This window comes from Charadrius vociferus, unplaced genomic scaffold, assembly GCF_000708025.1.
Source record: "Charadrius vociferus isolate BGI_N301 unplaced genomic scaffold, ASM70802v2 scaffold111, whole genome shotgun sequence".
Classification (NCBI taxonomy): Eukaryota; Metazoa; Chordata; class Aves; order Charadriiformes; family Charadriidae; genus Charadrius; species Charadrius vociferus.
Window position 1 is genome coordinate 3,174,221 of NW_009647046.1, and position 18,893 is coordinate 3,193,113.

At 47.6% G+C, this 18,893-nt stretch overlaps 1 protein-coding gene across 2 annotated transcripts in view; it reads left to right on the plus strand.

Annotated features, from left to right (window-relative positions):
• ARHGAP1 (Rho GTPase activating protein 1) overlaps positions 1-14,906 on the plus strand; it is an 18,189-nt gene extending 3,283 nt beyond the window's left edge. For both annotated transcript variants that reach the window (XM_009895659.1, XM_009895658.1), the window contains 10 exons: positions 8,767-8,854; positions 9,133-9,264; positions 9,735-9,821; positions 10,451-10,549; positions 11,257-11,364; positions 12,570-12,646; positions 13,040-13,117; positions 13,669-13,797; positions 13,973-14,076; positions 14,727-14,906. In XM_009895659.1, coding sequence (XP_009893961.1) covers positions 8,767-8,854; positions 9,133-9,264; positions 9,735-9,821; positions 10,451-10,549; positions 11,257-11,364; positions 12,570-12,646; positions 13,040-13,117; positions 13,669-13,797; positions 13,973-14,076; positions 14,727-14,906 — 1,082 coding nt within the window. The remainder of the gene's footprint in view (positions 1-8,766; positions 8,855-9,132; positions 9,265-9,734; positions 9,822-10,450; positions 10,550-11,256; positions 11,365-12,569; positions 12,647-13,039; positions 13,118-13,668; positions 13,798-13,972; positions 14,077-14,726) is intronic.
• The last annotated feature ends 3,987 nt before the right edge of the window (positions 14,907-18,893 follow it).

Here is an 18,893-nt window from a genome sequence, read left to right on the forward strand (position 1 = left end):
GTTTTAAGACTCGCTGGTTGGTGTCTCATCTCCTAGAAGCAGGATTTATGAAGTTGATCAAGGAGGCCTGAGTTGTAATCTGGGCTCTGGGGTGAAGCTGTTTGTTCAGTTTTCTTGGTCAATAATTAATAACGTTAACTGTTTGGAGAATCAGACAGGGTAATGTTCTCTGGGCTGTTGTTGGAGGCAAACAATCTGGGAAAATCTGGAAAAATCCTATTAGAAGTAGCCTGGAGAATAAAAATCTCACTGGGGGATTAAAATGGAACTGTTTGGATCTGGCTCTGCTGACAAGCTGTGCTTGTCAGCACCTTCAGGTGCAATGAACGCTCCAGTGCTGAGCCTGAAACAAAATAGCTCCACCCTGGTTCTCTTGTAAATATTAGCAAGTGGCAGCATATCAAGGGTAGTTTTGTCCATTCTGCTGATTTATGAGCTTTCTCTTCTGTGTCCTTCCCCGTTCCAGACTTCAGAGCAAAAAGCACATGGCTAACTCTGTTCTGGCCTTCCCTGAAATATATTCTACGATGATGATGCTATTTTGAGACAAAAGCAGAAGGCTAGTTCCCATCCTTGGGCTGAACTCCATGATCCCAGGGTTATCCTGTGTAGTCAGAAAAGTAATTGCTTCTTGCGGGATGGGTGCACAGTGTTAATAACTTATGAAACACACAGTTTTGATGACAAAAAGTTACCATGCTCATTTTCTAGCTAACCTTAATTTCTGATTCAGTTCAAGGCATACTGGATTTGAATATCCTAGCTATCTGGCCGAAAGAGGGAAAAAATATTGAAAAACCTTTTGCAGAATTTGTTAGAAAAATAATGATTTGTGTTTTGTTTTTCATGTAAAAATAGCGCAGCAGTTTTGTGGAGACTGTCCTTTTTGCCCTATGCTCTTGTCTCTCCTGGGGACTGGGGTCTTCCTGGAAGAGGCTGTCCATGGGGCACTGCTTTTTGTCCACAGGCATGTCATTGCTGTCCCTAGCGGTGGTGTGTCTCAGGAAGATGGGGGCAAAAGGCATCCACACCACAGTTCTGAGGGATTACCATGGCATTGTTGTGAATCAGAATATTTTAGTTTTGGGAGACCTTCTTTTGGTTCTGGGATTCAATGCTTTTCTGAAGTAAAGAGATGATACTCTGCCTATCCTTTCAGACCTTTCTTAACGTGTGTGTTTCATGCAGGCTCTGAAGAGGTCTCTGCATGGTTGTGCTCTTCTTGAGTCCAAGTTCCTCTTTTTGTTGACATCGTAGCAGAGAAATTCGTCTTTACACGTGGCTAGAGGTTAGAGTAGAGGCAGCTTGATTTCAATGCACAAACCACTTCTGCAAAGTGTGGTTTTTCTCCCTTGCTCACATCACAGCGCTTTTGGAGGAAACACAGGCTTCTGGTTGAAGGATGCTGAGGAATTACCCCAATTTTCTCTTACGTTTAAGTGTTTCTGTATCCTCCTGCTCATTCTTACATGGCAAAGGTGCTGCTTCCATCTTCTTTAGGGTTGAGGTGGACTAGGGTGACATAATCTTGGCCTTGAATTTCAGCAGAGGCTGAATTGCAAGAATATGGTAGATAGTTAATAACAGTCTGAAGGAGGTCTCTGGAGATGGCAGTTCCTACTGGAAACCTGGGGCTGTAGGGGAAGAGCAGGGCTCTTGACACCTCTGGCAATGTGTTCCTCATTCTTCTGCCCAGTCTGAAATACCGCTCTTGCCTTTGTGGTTAATATGCAAACCTATAGCCATGAGGTGCATCAGCATTCCCATTTTACACAATAACTATTTTTTTTTCCTTTGGGGATAAGAAAACTGGGGCTTAACCTGTGATTGATATATGGATTTTCTGCTGCTGTGGACCCTAGAAGCTGATGTAGCAGTTGTCAGGAGAGTGGTCATCACTGTTTACTTCAGCTATATAGTTCCTGCCCAGTGACTTCAAAGCTTTGCTGAAGCTCAGAGCATGTTTCTGCTGTTTTTTGTGGGAAATCTGCTGCCTCACACCGTTAATTAGCAGCCTGCAGGGCTGCCCTCGCAGAGAAGGCGTGATGTTAGTGTGTGTAAGACCTGCGACTGAAGTGGCAAAGCAAAGTGGAGAGCTGGGGGTGTACCTTCTTGCGTGTTACGAGATTGAAACTGCAGTTTCAACACTGAATCTTTTTTCAGAGGTGAATCTGGCACCAAAACTACCTGAAAAGCACTGTGGCTGGCTGTTGTCTGCAGGTGCTAAAGCTGTAACTAGTGCTAATGATTTGCCGTTGCTGTCAGTGATTGACATGGGGAGGTAAAAGCTAAGTTGGAGCACCAGTAGCTGTCATTTCAATAAGGAGGCAAAGGTAGAAGTTGCAGACGACGCTTGCGTTGAAAGTAAGTTGCAATGCGTCTTTGGTGGCATTAGCCACCCATTAGGGCTCAGCAAAGGCCTGTGATAACAAGGGTCCTTTTCCCTTCCAGTATGGTACATTATTATTGGCTCCATTAATACAGGGTGCGCCTGCATTTCTGCTGCGTTTGGATGTAGTTTCTGACTAACTTTTTTTTTTTTTTTTTTTTTTTACGAAGAGTATTTGTATGCTGCTGTAGAATTGGTCCCATCTAGAGCAAGCCCAACTTGTGCACCGTGTTTTGACATATGAGATCAAGGGAATGGAGAGTTTCTAAGGGAGACCAAGGGAATGGAGAGTTTCTTTCTAGAGCCCTGCTCCGCTCAGGCTCCTGTCGTGATAGGCTCATGTGGGTCTGTTGAGTATATAGCTGTAAGAGTGATGGAAAGGGGCTGTGTGTAGCAATAAATGCCTTTGTAGACCCCTCCCTGCCCCAAGAAATCTTTTTTCTTTTTTGTAATTGGCAGTTTATTTTTTTATTCAGAATCTACTAAACTTTCTTTTAAAAAAAAAAACCCAAAACAGCACAAAACTATGGGTGTGTTGAAGATCTAAATTGTCCCTATCTTCAGCTTATTAGTGAAATATAGCTTCTTGCAAAACTATCTGTTGGATGTGTTATTCATACCGTATGATGCCATTCTCTATACACTTCTGAAGTTGTTCAGAGGACCTCAACGTTCAGAATTAATTGTGTTTAACCCTTTTGAAAGTGGCAGTATGGCAGTTGCCATTTGGATGGTAGGGGAAGTGTAACAGTAAGGGCCAAAAATTTCACTATGGTTATATGGATTTAGTTGCAAATTCAAGAAGGAGACTTGCGAACCATGGGTTGCTGTACCTGCCTCTAATTGTCAGATAAGGTTGCTTTGGAGAGGAGCATGGGGGAAATATGAAATAGAAGGAGCTTGACTGCTGCAAGACTAAATGCAAGCTACTAAATGCGTCCCAGCAGCAATATGGCTAGACTCTCAGACTTTATATTCACGATTACTTTCTGGGAAAAGGTGCGAAGCTTGGCTTGCTATAACTTTGTTTCTGTTCCTCCAGACCAGGGTGCACTTGATGGGGCCCAACCAGGTAGGTTGATTTTTTTGTGGCACTAACATTTGGTACTGTAGACCATGGTATTCCTTTAGCATGACTGTGGCCTGTAGCTGGACTGTCTCAGGGGAGCCCAAACTTTGCTCAGCCTTAGGCTGCACTGGCAACTTTTCAGGAGTCCAAAGGCTGCACAAAACCATGATCCGAGGGCTGCACCTCTGCCTCAGGCAGAGCAGAATCATCTGCGCCAAATTTGGCATGTGGGCTTTACCTTGGGCACTTTGGGGCTCTTGGATCTCAGTGTAAATAAATCCTGTACCTCTTCTGTCATGGTGGTGGCCTGCTTGGACCAGTTCAGTTGGAACTCAGATTTACCTCATCGTCATGTGTGTTTTGGGAGTTCATCCTAGGATTGCTTCCTGTACCTTCATATGTTCTGCTGCTGTGCTCACATGCTAAGCAGCTGGAACTTAAACTGGATTCTCCAGCTGAAAGCAACTGTTATCTGTTTCTTCTCCATTTGGCTGCAGAGACGTGTTTTGGTAACTTGTTCCTCATTCTAGCCTGAAGCTGTGCTAGACTGCTCTGTCCTTGCTCAGCATTTATTAATCCTCTCTGGACTTCAGTCCCAAGCCTTAAGAATTTGGCTGCCAGTGCTTTTACACTTCTCAATGTAGATGAAACCCTCTTCTAGTGTGAAATTCTTTCTGCTGTTTCTGAACAGCAGTCTTAGACCTTTGCACGATCCGTAGAATTGCTGATCCTCACTACCTCATTATGTGGGCTTGTCTCCCCCATTTTCCATGCTTTCAGGCATCCTCTCATTTTTCATTCTTTCATCTGTGACCCTCTAATATTTTTTTTTTTTTTTGGTATCAGTTAGGGCTGTAGTCACTTGGTAAGACTTTATGATTCTGGCAGTGTTTGGATATTGGGAATATCTAGGTGGAAGATGTCACGTATTAAAATACTTCTACTTTGAACTCCTTACTTTCTTTTCCTGAGAGTCTAGATCCACTTTGGAATTCAACAGACAACTAAAATCTACCAACTATACCTAGACGCTGCCCAGCTGTGTCATAAGCTTGGCAGGAACCTGAATTACATTACAGAAGTTTTTTACTAACAGTGGCTCTGATAAACATCCTAAGGTTTGTGAAACTTGTAATGTTCCAGAATTATGTAGTGGTGTCCTCTCCTTGTCCCTGAACTCTGTTAACTTTGCTGTTTCACCAATAACACCAGCTTTTGGTGGCAAGTTTTATCCATCTGCATTTTCTCAGTATCAAAGTACCAGGATATTCCTATTTGAATCTTCCATGGAGGTGGTCCCTCAGCCAAGGGTACCTGGCGAAGGTAGGAATGAGCAGGGTCCCTGGACTGCAGTTTTGCTGCTGGCTGAGTAATATGATAGCCTCCAATTATGGCATGGAGCCTAAGTGATAAGTGTTTCAGGAGAAACACTTAGAAATACATAGCAGCATTTGCAAGTTAAGCATGTATTTTCCATGTTGGCTTTATAGATTCATTTAATACAGAGTCTGTCTCAGGACAGGATTGCTCCCTTGACAGGAATTTCTGCTCTGATATGTTTGAATTGCTGCGGGTTGCAATCTGAAACCTTAGCCTCAGCATTTAAACTTCAGCCTTTTAGAAGTATGGTTGTGCACTGATGGCTCGGAACAACAGCAGTGATGTTCTTTGCCCCTCGTCTCAGAAGTGCACTGGAAGCCGCTCTTTGGATGAGAGGAAAAACTGTGTTTGGGCCTTAAAAGCACCATAACAATGTTCAGGAGAATTACCATGTCCATTAGTGCTACAAGTCAATTTTGGATTAGCAGCAATCTTGACTGGATAGGCTTTGCATATTGGCTACTTTCTTGCTCTTTGTTCTTAAAAAAATATCTGAATTACATCCTATAGGGAGGTAGCTTAATTCCGGTGTAGATTGAAAATATTTTTAATGTATGAACTTACTCACAAAGGTATGCACATTGTTGGGGTGCTCTGTGCGTACTGACAGTATATAATTGCTTCTTTGTTGGTTTGTTGTTAACCATTTATTGAGCATTCCTCATCGGGGAGAGGTAGGAGACAGCCTGAGAAGCTGAGTGATTACTTCACGGTCTATGGTTGTCTTCAGTGGAAACTTCAGGAATTTGCAATTGCAAACAAGGGGTGAAAACCTAGATACATAAGATTAATATTGCAAACAGGAGAGTAAACAGTACAAGGGATGAAGCATCTGGGAAAGATCAAACGCGATAAGAATCTGTTCGGGTCTGAGGTGGAGGGGCCACCTGGAGGCAGTTTCCTCCGACAGTCAAGAATGCATGGAATGGGCTTTAGGTTCTTGTTTGTAAGTTGGAGTAACTGATTGTTCAGCTTTGATGCTCAGGAGCTGAATTTTGTCATGTCTGGAGGAACCAGACTGATCTGATATGTGTCCGGTGGAAACAGCATTGGCGGTTGGTTGTTTTGAAAGTGCCTGTGTTGACAGGCTGAGCTCAGTGTGATGAAACTGGAGTGAATGGGCATGCTGGTTCCTGTGTGGTCTCATGCGTAAGTTCATTCTGATTTGGAAGGCAAAATGGGCCACTCCTTTTTCATTCATCCACAGGAGTATAGATTATCTTTTGGTGTACTTGGCTCTGGAAGTTATCCAGGGGAAACATGCCGTGTCCCCTTTGGTAGAATCATGGATTGTCCATTTTTTATTTACTAGGGATCCCAGACTTTTTCGCCAAGGCTATATAAGGAACAAGATTCTAGATGTTGCATAGACCCTACCATAGGCTTTCATGTCATTCCAGAGGAAGGTGTTTAAGCTACGTGGTTCCTGATTTGTGACTTATCAGGTCTGGTAATCAGTGCCCAGGAGCCTGAACTGAGTGTGTGGCCACAAGCAACATCGCATGAACATGGTGGTGTACTGCAGTTCTTCACAACCAAACCCTACCTTGATCAAGCTTGCAATCCGCTTCTGGCCCTCAGATCATCCGCTCTGGTGTGAAATGCAGCCTTAAAGTTAACTGTAGATAGCATCTATTCTGACTTTAGTGCACAGCTGTGATCTGCAAAGATCTGTAGTCTTTCTGACCATTCTCTTTCATCACTACAAAACTCAACAGATTCTTAGATGCTGCCATCTTCTTGCTGCTCCGTGCAGGCAGGACCTTTTGTCTTCTGGATGGAGACATAAGAGTGGCTCAAGACCACTGAGAAGAGTCACAATATGCCATATTCCCCGCCCAGGACTTTGTAGCCTGTACCTTTTTTTTACAGACAGCTTATGTGCATTTGGCCCAGGCCTAAAGCTCACAGCAAGCTACTGAGAAACTCTGGGCTAGGCAGAGAGTGGGCTACCGTGGGATATGCAATGTGATGTTGGTCTTGTGGCCTGGCTGTGACTGTATCTGGTTGTTCCAGATAAGCCTTGCATCACTGTCTCCTAGTCCTGCATTCTGGGTCATGCATCCTCCCTAATTGCCCCTTACCTCCGCATGTGTATGTCGATGTGATGGCCTATGCCACCCCTTTCCTAGTCTGTACCTAGTGCTGCCTCAGTGTCTCTAGCTTTTGTAGAGGTTCTGGCTTGTGTGCATCAGTGAATTCTGTTTCTTGTGTTGTCTGGTGAGTGACTTGAAAATGGGACCTGTTAGGGAAAAATATAAGTGAACAAGTAGCAAGACAATCTGTTCTTGTGGCCAGGATGCGGGTAAAAGAGAGTTAGTAGCATGTTGTCATGGCTGGTGTATGTGAGTTCTCTGGCTGCCAGCACCAAGTGGTCATCTGTTACTAACAGGCAGTATTCCCAGAAACCTCAGGTTTGCTGCTCTGGGGTTCAGTTTGAGATCTGTTGCTGCATGGCAAGTGTAACCAAGCAGTAGTTGAAGGCCAGAGCCCATGCAAAGGTGAGAAAATGGCTATGCACTCTCAATACTGTAAATCAGTGTGGGGAAAAGGATACCTTTTAAGGGGAGTGATGTATTGCAGGCGTGTCCCGCGTAAGTAAGAGATCCTTGCTGCTTTTCTGTGCTGTGGTCTGTGTGGGATGGTTGTGCCATAGGGGAGGAAAGAAGGTGGTGGTGCGTATAACCTCAGTAGCCCCTTCCACTGCTCCGTGCTCCTTTTGCTTGACAGGAAAACATAGCTCTCGGCGCAGGGTGAGTAGCAAGAAAGATGGGAATACTTCCACATTGAAGGAACCATTTCATCTCCACTGGTGCTAAAAAGCAGGTCATCCTTATGGAAAAGGATTAGGTGTTGTGTCTGGGAGAGAGCCAGACTTTCCCTCAAACTCCGTACGTCCAAAAGATTTTTTTCTTACTTATGTAAATCTCACAGTTCCCCTAACATGTCTGCTAAGCTTGTCCATGCCCATCTGCTTGGGTTTTGTTCATGGGGCTGAGATCTCTGCTGGCAGAAGTCCACTGACGTATGAAGACTTGCTTTGGGGAAAACTTGGCTTGTTGTCTCTGAAGCCTCAAGTGGTGGCTGGAATCCTCCTCCCTGAGATGAGGGTGCTTTATGGATTATTTGGCTTCAGTGTGATGGGGACAGTTTTCTGCTGGGTTTTTACATAGAATGCTTCGTTGTGCTGCACTTTGCAGCTTCATCCAACTCAGGCTGGAAAAATTTCTCTGTGGATGGAAAAATCTAGGAAGCAGTGAACAGCTTGTTCAGCAATCTCCCTGGAGAATCCAGCAGCACTACTCGGTCCATCTGTAGAAGAGGCTCATGATGAAGCTTGCTTCTCATCTCTGGGATGTGACTGGGACTGCCCTGTTTCTAGGTATTTCTTGGTTTCCAGAGTATGAAATGGCTTTGTTCTGTGTGCAGGACTACGCTTCAGGTGAAGCAAGAAACAAATGCACCAGGCCACAGGCAGTTAGCCTGGGACTGTGTGCAGGATGGAAGTAGTGGTTATTGTGCCTGTGAGGAGCAGTTGTGTGTCCCTGGGCACACATGCATCAGGAGAAGTGCCCAGGAGCAGCATTGCAGAGCATTAATGCTCTGACTACTCTGCTCTGTACTTGAGGCCTCCATCCCTACATGCCCTGAGGCATCCTGGCTTCCAATCCTTCCTCTTCTTTCAGGGCTGGAGCATGGACTCGTTCTCCGTTTGCATTGTTGACTTGCCAGGCCTTTGGTGTTCAGGTTTCTGCTTTCACACTAGGCCAGTGGTAACTCTGCTGAAAATGAGGTTTAGCTTTGCTGGCAGCTGTCGCAATCCAGACTTCTGCCTTGTTATGGTGGTTCCCCACTCTGTTTACCCCTTGCTGCCAAGACCACAATGTAGTCCTTAAACTCCCTGTAATCTCTGGCATTTCATCTGCAGGTGATGACAAATATGGAAGGAAAGTCATTTTGTTCAGTGCCTGCCGGATGCCCCCAAGTCATCAACTTGATCACGTGAAACTGCTGGGGTGAGTAGGGTCTTAGGAGGCTGCTCTTAACTACTTAAACCTGACATAATTCCCAGGTGCTGGATTCCTGGGCCAGATCTATCTGCAGTAGCTTCTTTAGCTGGACTTGTCCTCCCAAAGTGTGTACCTCCATTGCAAATTACCTCCGTGGCAAATGCAAAGTGCATTACTTCCTGGATGCAAATCCTCTGTTATAGCGCACAAAAACAAGGCCCAAAGGGAGGAAGAGCCTCTCTGTGGTAGAGCATGAAGTGAGTTCAACAGTTGTCTCTTCTCAGGTACCTGAAATTTACACTGGACCAGTATGTGGAGAGTGATTACACACTGGTGTACCTGCACCATGGCCTCACCAGTGAAAACAAGCCATCCCTGAGCTGGCTGCGGGATGCCTACAGGGAATTTGATCGCAAGTGAGTAAGGGTGCAGCAAGCAAGGATATAACATGCTGTTCTGTAGCCTAACTTAGATCTTACCCAGGCCCCCTGTGTTGCGTGGTAATCAGAATTTACTATCACTTACTGCTGCTTCTTATGGAGCTGGGTTGTTTAATTTAGGTTGAATCATGGGAGAAACAGCTCCTTCGGTAGTTACATCCTTTAGGCCCACAGGCAAGCAGCAAAACCAGGACCCAGGGCAGGTGTGTCAGCCCCATGGCATAATTGTTGCTTCCTGGTGAGGCTGCTTACCGCTTCTTGGTGAATCTTGGAATACATTAAAGTGTGCCCTTAGGCTGCTGAGTGGGAGAGCAGAGGCTGTGAGTGCTGGGGAGTGGTGAGGCTCAGTGCAAAAGGAAGGGAGCACTGAGGGTGCCTTAATCTTGTGGAGAGATTGGTTCCTCTGCTTAACATGCAGTTCATCCTTACTTAGCTTCTCTTGGCAGGTACAAGAAGAACATCAAAGCCTTGTATATTGTGCACCCAACCATGTTCATCAAGACTCTGCTGATTCTCTTCAAGCCTCTGATCAGGTAGGAAGCGCTATAGGAGGCTCACCCACATCCTGCAGGGGAATAATGGGGCATTCTCAGTGGGGCACTAGATGAGCGCAGGCTGCCGAGCCTACCCTGGAGTCTCTCACCCTGTGCTATCTCCTTCTGTTTCTGAGCTCAGAAATATTCAGACACAGGAAGTACTGCTTTGGGAACCTACAGAGTTTGAGCTCTGTGCTGCTCCTCTTTCTATCCAGCCAAGTGGAAGTAAAGTGTTGCAGGCTCTGCTAATAACGAAAAAGGAAGTGAGAGCATCAGTCCAAATTGTATTTATTTCATTGTGTTGATGCTGAAGTCCTAACTCCATAAAACAACTGGAAAAAAAAACTGTCTCCAACCTACTGCTGAACTTAGGAAGGTGAAATCCAGCATTTTAGGCAGCCTGCTCCTGCTAGGGTTTCTAATGTGACTTGGAAACTCTTGGCATCTCCTGGTAAAATACATGGAGTTGGAGAGGTATGTGGGCCACATTTCTGCCGCTCAGCCACACCTCTGCCTTTGCCCCATTGATGTCTCTTGCAGACCCCTGCTCTCTTTACCTGTAAGAAATCCGTTCTGGTACTGGATTTCCTGATTCCTCACATACCTACTTTTCTCTTGTTTTTCAGCTTTAAGTTTGGACGAAAGATTTTTTATGTGAACTTCCTTAGTGAGCTGGAGGAGTATGTGAAGCTGGAACAGTTGGGGATCCCAAGCCAAGTGCTGAAGTGAGAATGCTGCCCGTCTCCTATTTGCTTAGCGCTCTGTGAGAGGGGAATTTTCTGGAGGAATGGCAAGGGGAGGGACAGATTATTCCAGTCAGGCAGTTGGTTTGGAGGGCGTGGTGACAAATTGCCTTGAAGACTACTGTTTCTCTCCATGCCCAGTGCCCAGTTCTGTCCCTGAGTTAAAAATCCTCCTCCAGTGGAACACCAGTCCTGCCTCTCCCACTCACCTCTCAGGGGCTTTCTGCAAGCTTCTGACCTTAACACTGACCTGGAGCTCGTGGTGCACGTCTCCTGCGTCTGGGCACCTGCTTTGCTCACTCTGCACAGTTCAGCTTGTCTTTGGGGCTTCCCAAAGTTGCCACAGTCAGTCCTACCAGATTGATTCCCTGTCCCTCATAGACACATGGAACTGCCTCATCAAAAGCAGTGCTGTCCTGGCCTCCTGCCCACGTTGTCTGTCATCCTCAGCTACTCCAGCTCCTGATTCCAAACAGATATTCCTTTCTCCGTGCTTTTTTCTGGCAACCAGATGTTTGTTATGTTTCCCCTGTGCTCCAGAGTTGCCTGTCCTGTTTTTGCATAGGTGGAATCAATCATGCTAGGCTGGAGCTGTTACCAGAGGGTGTGCACTGGGTGACATGCAGTGCTGGGTTCGTGCTCTTTCTGGGAGTTGGAGTGGCTTTTTACTAGTCTGTGTTTTGCCACAGATACGATGAATATCTGAGATCCCTGCAGAAACCTTCACAGGTGCCCCAGAAGCCAACACCACCGCGCCCACCGCTGCCAAACCAGCAGTTTGGAGTCTCGCTCCAGCAGTGAGTATCTCTGGATTGTGTTGCTTTTGCTCTGGCTTGCTTGATATGAGGTCACTGTATAACTGAACAGCAGCAAGAGTGGCTGTAAAATTTCTTGCAGTTCAGACTTCCTACAAAGCTTTAATCGTTCTTCTGAGGTACTCTGCACTCCTGTCTAGATCCTGGCTGACTCAGTTCGGTTCCACCCTCTTGATTCCCTAGCTAGATTGTGTCTAAATTAGGATGAGGTGGTTTCTGCAGCTAAGGGTCACTAAGGGAGGAGCAAAATAAGGGCCATGGGGATGGCTTTATGCCACTAGAAACTTCCTTTAAGCAAAGGAGATCTGTAGGAGGTCGATGGAGGTGTCTTTAGGGCTGTGCTATTTTGATCAAGCAGAGCTGTTTCTTAGTTTTTTTCCGTATCATAAATTCTATTTTAAAAGCACTTCTATTCACCCTTGTATTGATTCCCATCCCTCATTCCTGCGTGGTGACACAGGCAAACACAGACACTGGCAAGGGCTAGTGCTACTGGCTAAGTGTTAAAGGTATTTTTAACTTTGAGTGTGATTTTGCCTGCCCGAGGAATGAGGAGGAGCTGGTACTGTGTGGCCAGACAGATCCTCTGAAGCAATCTGGGAACACATTCCCCAGCTTCAACACAACAGTTCCAAATGTAACTCCCATGGTGCTGTGTGCTTGAGCTTGTTAGTAGCCTGAGAGGGATGAACAGCTCCATCCTATCAAGTGGTATAGACAATTGAATATGAGGGTGGCAGCGAACACCTTGGCATCACTGGGTCTTCCCTGACAGCCATTGGGTTGATATGTCTTCCGTTGCAGCAGTGGGGTGGGTAAACTTAATCCCATATATATTTCTCTCACGTGTTAGCTTCTTTCTGCCCTTGCTCCTATGGGGAAGGAAAAAGGGAGCTTAACCCTTTTCACCAGATTCATAACTAGCAGCCTTACCTTCTGGGAACCCTTTTGCATCTACAGGCTATGATTTTTACAGAAGATAGAGAAATATTCCTGTGGGGTAGTAGTGAGCTCGTACTTGCTCCAGTGAATGATGTAGCATGATGGGTGAAGAGGAGAGAAGGCTGGAATAACAGCTGAACCAGGGACTGGGATAGCAAGATCTTGTGTGGGCAACTTCAAGGCTCAGGGGCTGCATGCAGGGCAGGGAGGACAAGTAATTTGTAACCTTTTATCTTCTCCTGCAGTCTCAGGGAGAAGAGCCCTGATCAGTCTCCTATTCCTCTGGTGGTCAGAGACACCATTGCTCATTTGCAGGAGCACGGTAAGTGTTCAGGGGAAGCTGCAGCCCCTTTTAATTCCATGTCAGTGGCCTCTCCTCCAACCATGTTCCCATCCAGAGTGTGGTAAGATAAAGAAGAACAGCAGTCTAGAATAAGATGTAAAGGCCTGAACTAGGTGGGTTAGCCTTCAAGAGAGATTGTGAAGGGCTTAGACCTTCTTCCAGTCATCCATACTCCCACTTACATAAGGGTAGCAAAATGCTCCTTGTATCTTTTGTCTGGTAGTGGAAGCAGGAAGAATTGCCGTACTCTAAAAAAGGGACTTGTTGACATCTGTCTGAATGCCCCACAGCATGGATTTATGATTGTTAACACAAGCATTTAGAGACTCTCACATGGCTGATCTTTCTTCTCCATCTGCTCTCACTTCATAGCTCTTACTACAGAGGGGATTTTCCGGAGATCAGCAAATACACAGGTTGTCAGGGAGGTCCAGCAAAAATACAACATGGGTAAGTGCCCAAACTCGGCAGAGCCCCTCTCACTCCCCAACTACTGCTGTCCAACTGGAACTGTGTTGGAACTAGTCCATCGTGGCTCCTCTTCTTCTCTGATAGACCTCTAGGTGAGGCCTCATCACGGTATGACCTGAGTTGCAAGGGAGAAGCATCTGATACTTCTGCTGTGTGGAAAACATCTTCCTTCCCACTCACATTCCCCTCACTGCCCTTTTCCTTCCCAAAAATTTCCATGTTTCTCAGCGTGGGGTATACCATCTTAGTCTGGTTATACTGGAAGGACTGAAGATGACCAGGAAGAAACATGGTCATCTGTTTCATTTGATGACTTCTAAAGATGTAGTGCTGGATTCAGCAGTGCTTTGCATTTGCTTTTGGGACACATTTTTCCACTCTGCTAGAAGATGCGGTGCTTCAATACCCTCTTTGTGTTCTTTAAAATGCTGCTCCCCTAGTTCTGGGCTCTGACCACTATGTCCTATTTTTTGTCTGGAGGAAGACCTGATTTTGCCAATGAGCACTGAGTGTCTGTTCTACTTTCTCAGGTGTGCCTGTAGATTTCCAGCAGTATGAAGATGTCCACCTCCCTGCTGTGATTCTCAAGACCTTCTTGAGGGAGCTGCCTGAGCCCCTCCTCACTTTTGGCCTTTACAGCCATGTTGTCAGCTTCCAGAGTGAGTCATTAACAAGTGTGCTACTCCCTGAATGTTGCACTGGCCAAGGGCAAAGACATCTTTGTGGGGGGGCAGTCCTGCATGGGATACCCTGTGACTGCAAACACAGCTTTCATCAGGGTGAGTGCTGGGGCTTCCTCATGGACCTGCTTGTCCTGTTTCTCTTGATTTTTAGGTGTGGAGGAGGTAAATCGTGTGGATGTAGTTCGCAAAACACTCCAGACTCTGCCAGAAGAAAACTACCAAGTGCTTCATTTACTGACAGCCTTTCTGGTGCAGGTGAGGTGCTCTAAAGGTGGGCAGTTCAGTTGCCAGTGCCTTGCACCAGCTTTTTGACTGCCTGCTCCCTCTTCCTTTGAGAGGAAATGGGTCTCAAGCTAGGAAATTGCCTGTCTTTACCTTATGTTCTTGTTATACAGAGATCAAGAATGATCATGATGAATTAGCCTAAGCAGTTGCTTCTCATAATGCTGAGAGGTGCAGGTGGGCATTAAGCCCATGTGGTCTGTATCAGGGAGGCTGAAAGCTCCCCAGGGTGGAGGTACAACTGCAAAATATCTGAGTGGAAGATGAGACTAGAAGAGAGTTGTCAGATCCACCCTACAGAACTTTCTCCTGCCAGGAAAGCCACTGCAATGCTATTCTAGCAAGAGGGAGGATCATTTTGTTTTCAGTGGTGATCTGGACTGTAGAGATACTGGCTGACGGTGTGCTTGGTCCTATTGTTATGATATGGTCTGGTGGTTAAGCCACACCTCCTGAATGCTGGATATCACATGTGTTTCCCCCAGCCGTCTTCTGGCGTTCGGCCTTCAACTTCTGCTCCTGTTGGCCCTTGGGAGTCTGTCAGCTCTGGCTTTGGGGAGGGTAGAGGGCAGCTACTGTCTTGTTCTGTAGGATTCACAATGGTCTCTTTCCTTTCCACATAGGTCTCTGCTCACAGTGACAGAAACAAGATGACAAACACCAACCTGGCAGTTGTGTTTGGCCCAAATCTGCTGTGGGCCAAAGATGTAGCCATCACCCTAAAAGCCATCAACCCCATCAATACCTTTACCAAGTTCCTGCTGGACCACCAGAAGGAGCTCTTTGAGGATGTGGAGGCCTGAATCCAGGCCAGTCCACACCAGCACACTGTGCCCACCTTCCCACCTTCTTTCCCACCTTGTCTTGGAGCTGTGACCAAGCTGTCTCCAGTGCAAAGGGACCATTGATCCTCTGGGTGATGAGCAGAGCGAGGGCTGTGGAGATGGTGGAGAAAGTGTGTAAGTAAGCAAGCAGGAGACCTGCTGCTCCGCATGGGGAGGGGAGCTGGTCTCCCAGCTGCTGAGAGTGGAGTCCTAACCCACCTGCCAGTCTGTGCAGCTCCTCCAGGGCTCATCACCAGTCTGCTGCCCTATCAGATGACCTACCTTCCTTTCCTCCTTCCCTCACGTGCAGTTTTTCTGCCCTCCTGTTCCCTTCCTCGGTAAAGATCTTTTTTGTTTAAGCTCCCAATAGCCCCAGCTCACCCCCCTTGCCTCAGCTGGGCTGTCTGGGCTAGGGCAGGCTCGCTGGGTTTTGTGGCAGAGATCTTCTTGCTGCGAGTGCCATCTCTCAGCACTGAACGTGCGTCCTGCCTTTCCCCAGAGGCACCTGAAGCGGGGAAGGGAGCCAGGCAACCCTTGTGCTTCAGGTAGCAGCATGTCCTGCACTTGCAAACACCACTCTAGACCCCATGCTTTTGGCAGGCAAGTGAAGGACAAGCTCACGGCACATGGGCTGTATCACCTGTCAGACTCCAATACAAGGAGGCTGAATTTAGCCCAAACCCCTCTGGGGTCACCCACTCCAGATACTACTCAGTGTTTGCTGGGGTGTAGTGGGTGAGGTGCCTCCCATAGTTACCCAGCTCAGGCGTGTTTGTCCCTCCAGCAGCATTTCCAGCCCAGCTGGAAGGTTGATGCCAGAGGTGGCTGTGCCAGGGGACTGGCTGGGGCCCTTTGGCAGCTGGTGAGTCTGAATGGCAGGGACCGAGTGCCCTGGTGGCACTGAACTGCTGACTGCTAAGAGGATCACTGCCTTTCCCTGTGGCAGCAGCACAAGGCCTCTTCTCCTCCATCAGGCGTGTGTGTCTGTGCTGACTGGCACAGACTGCCTTGGCTGGTTGTCTTTTTGAGAACTTTCCCCAGCACAGTGTAACAGAGAGCATGGCCTTGAGGGAGGGTCTAGGAACTGGGGCTAACCCTCACCCTGGAGTGCACCAGGCCTGGATTATGAATTTCAGCCCAGGTGCTGAGCACTCATGTGCCAAAGCTGTGAGGGAACAGCTATTCCATGCCAAGGGTCTTTGCTCCATCTCCTCCTTGGTTCATACCTTCCTTCCATCCTACTGTGGAAGCCTGTTTTGCCCTGGGCATGGCTGGAGAGATTGGGTTGTCTGCAAGACAGGCTTAGAGAGGGGTGGGCATGGCACCTTCCCAAAGCAGCTGCAGTACTGGTAGGGCATCACTTTTGGTTTTGGGCTGCAGCATTCCCATTACCTGAGCTAAAAGAGATCCCTCTCCTTAGCCTGGGCCCAGCATGGTGTTAGTAGGGAGCTTCTAGGCTTACTTCACTACTGTGTTATATTTTGTGCCCTGCGTGCCTGGGCTAGTCCTCCCTGCTGCATCTGGCCACAGGGACAAATCTTTTGGACCAAGCAGACCTAATTTTTAAAAAGCTACTGGATGCTAAATAGAATTTGCCTTTTCATAATATTTTAGCCTGCCTTTAAACACTGACCAAAGGTTGGTGCCCCAGTTGTAATCAAAACAAGTGACATCTGCTGCAGGAATTACAGAAATTGCTCTTTTTGCTAAGCTCTGGAATGGGGATGGGTGCGAACATAGGCAGCTCTGTGGGGTAGCGCAGGTCCAGCCAGCTGGCTCGGAGGAGGCACATCAACGCGTGGGTGGGAACAGTGAGCAAGAAGCTGAGCATTACTAAGGCTGGAACAAGAGATGTTCTAGGAGAGGGTTGGGTCTTATGCCTTCTAGATCCTGGGCGACTTTGCCTTATGGAGGCTACAAGGCTTCTTAGTTTCCCTCTTCCAAGAGTAGGAGTCTTCCCTGTTTGGCCAGGATATGAATTGTTTCAGCCTGAACCACAGCAGTAACCAAATAAATGTTTTGGAGGTAGCTATACTCTGCTCCTAATTCACCTGTGATCTCTGCCCGAGTAAGTTAGCAGGGCTGATGTGCTGTGGAGGAGTAATCTCCTGGATGGACGGTGTGGAGAGAGGTGTACTTGTCCCAGTGTTTAAGAGGAAAGGCTTTCTTGGCAGCCTGGGAGGACCACGGAGGCTGAGGGAGCGCAGTGCAGCCCCTCCTTCCCTGCAGGCACTCTGCTCTGTGTTGGCTTCAGCATGGCGGGGAGACTTGATGCTCTGACTGTATCTGAAGCTGATACTGACCTCGCTTATATACCCCTAGAGGAAAGGCAAACCCAGCTCCCTTCTCCTGGGACAAACAAGCCCAAGGTCGGCAGCTTGGAACGGGAAGTGCCTGTGTGCCAGGGCACGAGGCCTTGGCGCTGTGTGCAGCCCCGGCTCCCTGGGGAGGGTGGCACGTTCCAGCCCTGCAGAGCAGCAAGGACCATTCCCTGCCCAGTAGTGAGAGGAGCGGTGCTGGGGAAGCTCAGCTCCTCTCCAGCGGGAGAGCTGGAATTGCTGCAAGTGTCCATGTTCTGGAGTCTGTTTGGTGGGTGCTTTTTTTTTTTTCTTTTTTCTTTTTTTTTTTTTTTTTTCTTTTTAAAGTGGATTCTTGAAATAATGTGTCCTTTTTTAGCAAAATGGAGCCTGGTGCATCCCCTGCAGGCAGGGATAAAAGCCTGCTCCAGTTCAGTGCCTGCGGGGAGCAGATTTGGAGGGTGTTCAGGAAGCTGCTACTGCTCGTGGTGGGAAAGTGCTTAAATCCTGGAAGGGACCCAGTGTAAATATCCCCTTTCCTCTGCTGCTCCTCATGCTGGAGCTGCCGGGGGCCCTGGAGCAGGCACGGTAACCAGGGCTGCTTATGCTTCTGCAGTCTGCTCTCCTGAATGCCTTGTATTGAAATATCCCTCCGGTGACTTGAGCAAGGAACGGGCCTGGGCCTGCCTGAAGCCTGCGCTGGGCGGGTGGCCACCAGAGCCTGCATCTGCCAAGCCCAGGGGGTTAAACCCCCCCCCCGGCCTGGTCAGCCTCCTCTCCCAGGCATGACGCTGGCTGGGCTGGGTTTCTCTGCCACGTATAGGTTGGGGGCAGTATCTGATTAGGGTGCTGGTCTTTTGTCGGCTTTCTTGCTGTAGAGCTGCCCAAGGGTCTCTTCCCTGGCTCGTCTTTCAGGTTAGCTATTAGCTATTTCTCCCTGTGGGGGTACTCGTTCCGCTTCAACCCTCTGGTTTTTAGCACCTGCACCATTCCCCTCTGCTAAGCCTCCTGCTGTCTTAATGGCCTCCGATCACTCCCTGCTCCCTGGCCCGAGCTGTGTACTGACACCAGAGCTTTTGGGTGGTGCAGGGGGGGGACTGGGGCCATCTTCATGCCTCGTGGCAATGATGTTTGCTAATTTGAGAGAAAGGTGAGGGCCAGTTTGGTCCCTGTTTTCTCTTTTATGCACGGGGGCTCCTGTGCAACATTTTTGGCTTTGCTTTTGTTGCTGGTGTTCCCTGCCGCCTTTTCTGTTGATGTTCATCAGGTGCAGGGCTGAGGTTTTCACGGTTCACATTGTTTACTTCCTTCTTATCTGCACCAGTCTTATATTTCACAGTTTGCACTTTTTGTATTTCAATAAAAATCAAAATATAATCCCAGCTCCAGGTGTGTCTGTCAAGGGGCAGCAGCTGTGGCACATCTACAAGAAACAGAAGTAAGGCTGGCTACGCTGCCAAACAACCATGCAGAGGGGGAGGAAAGTGAGTATGAAATGCCTCCTATGTGAGTAACCCTGGGAAGAAAATACTAGTTTGCAGGAGCCTCGGGCTGGAAACAGAATTAAAACAAACATGAAGTATTACAAGTTTGGCTCTTTCGTGAATAGGGCTGGGCTTCCATGTTACCGTCTCCCTGTCACCATGAGCAATCTGCCCAGGGTCGCCCT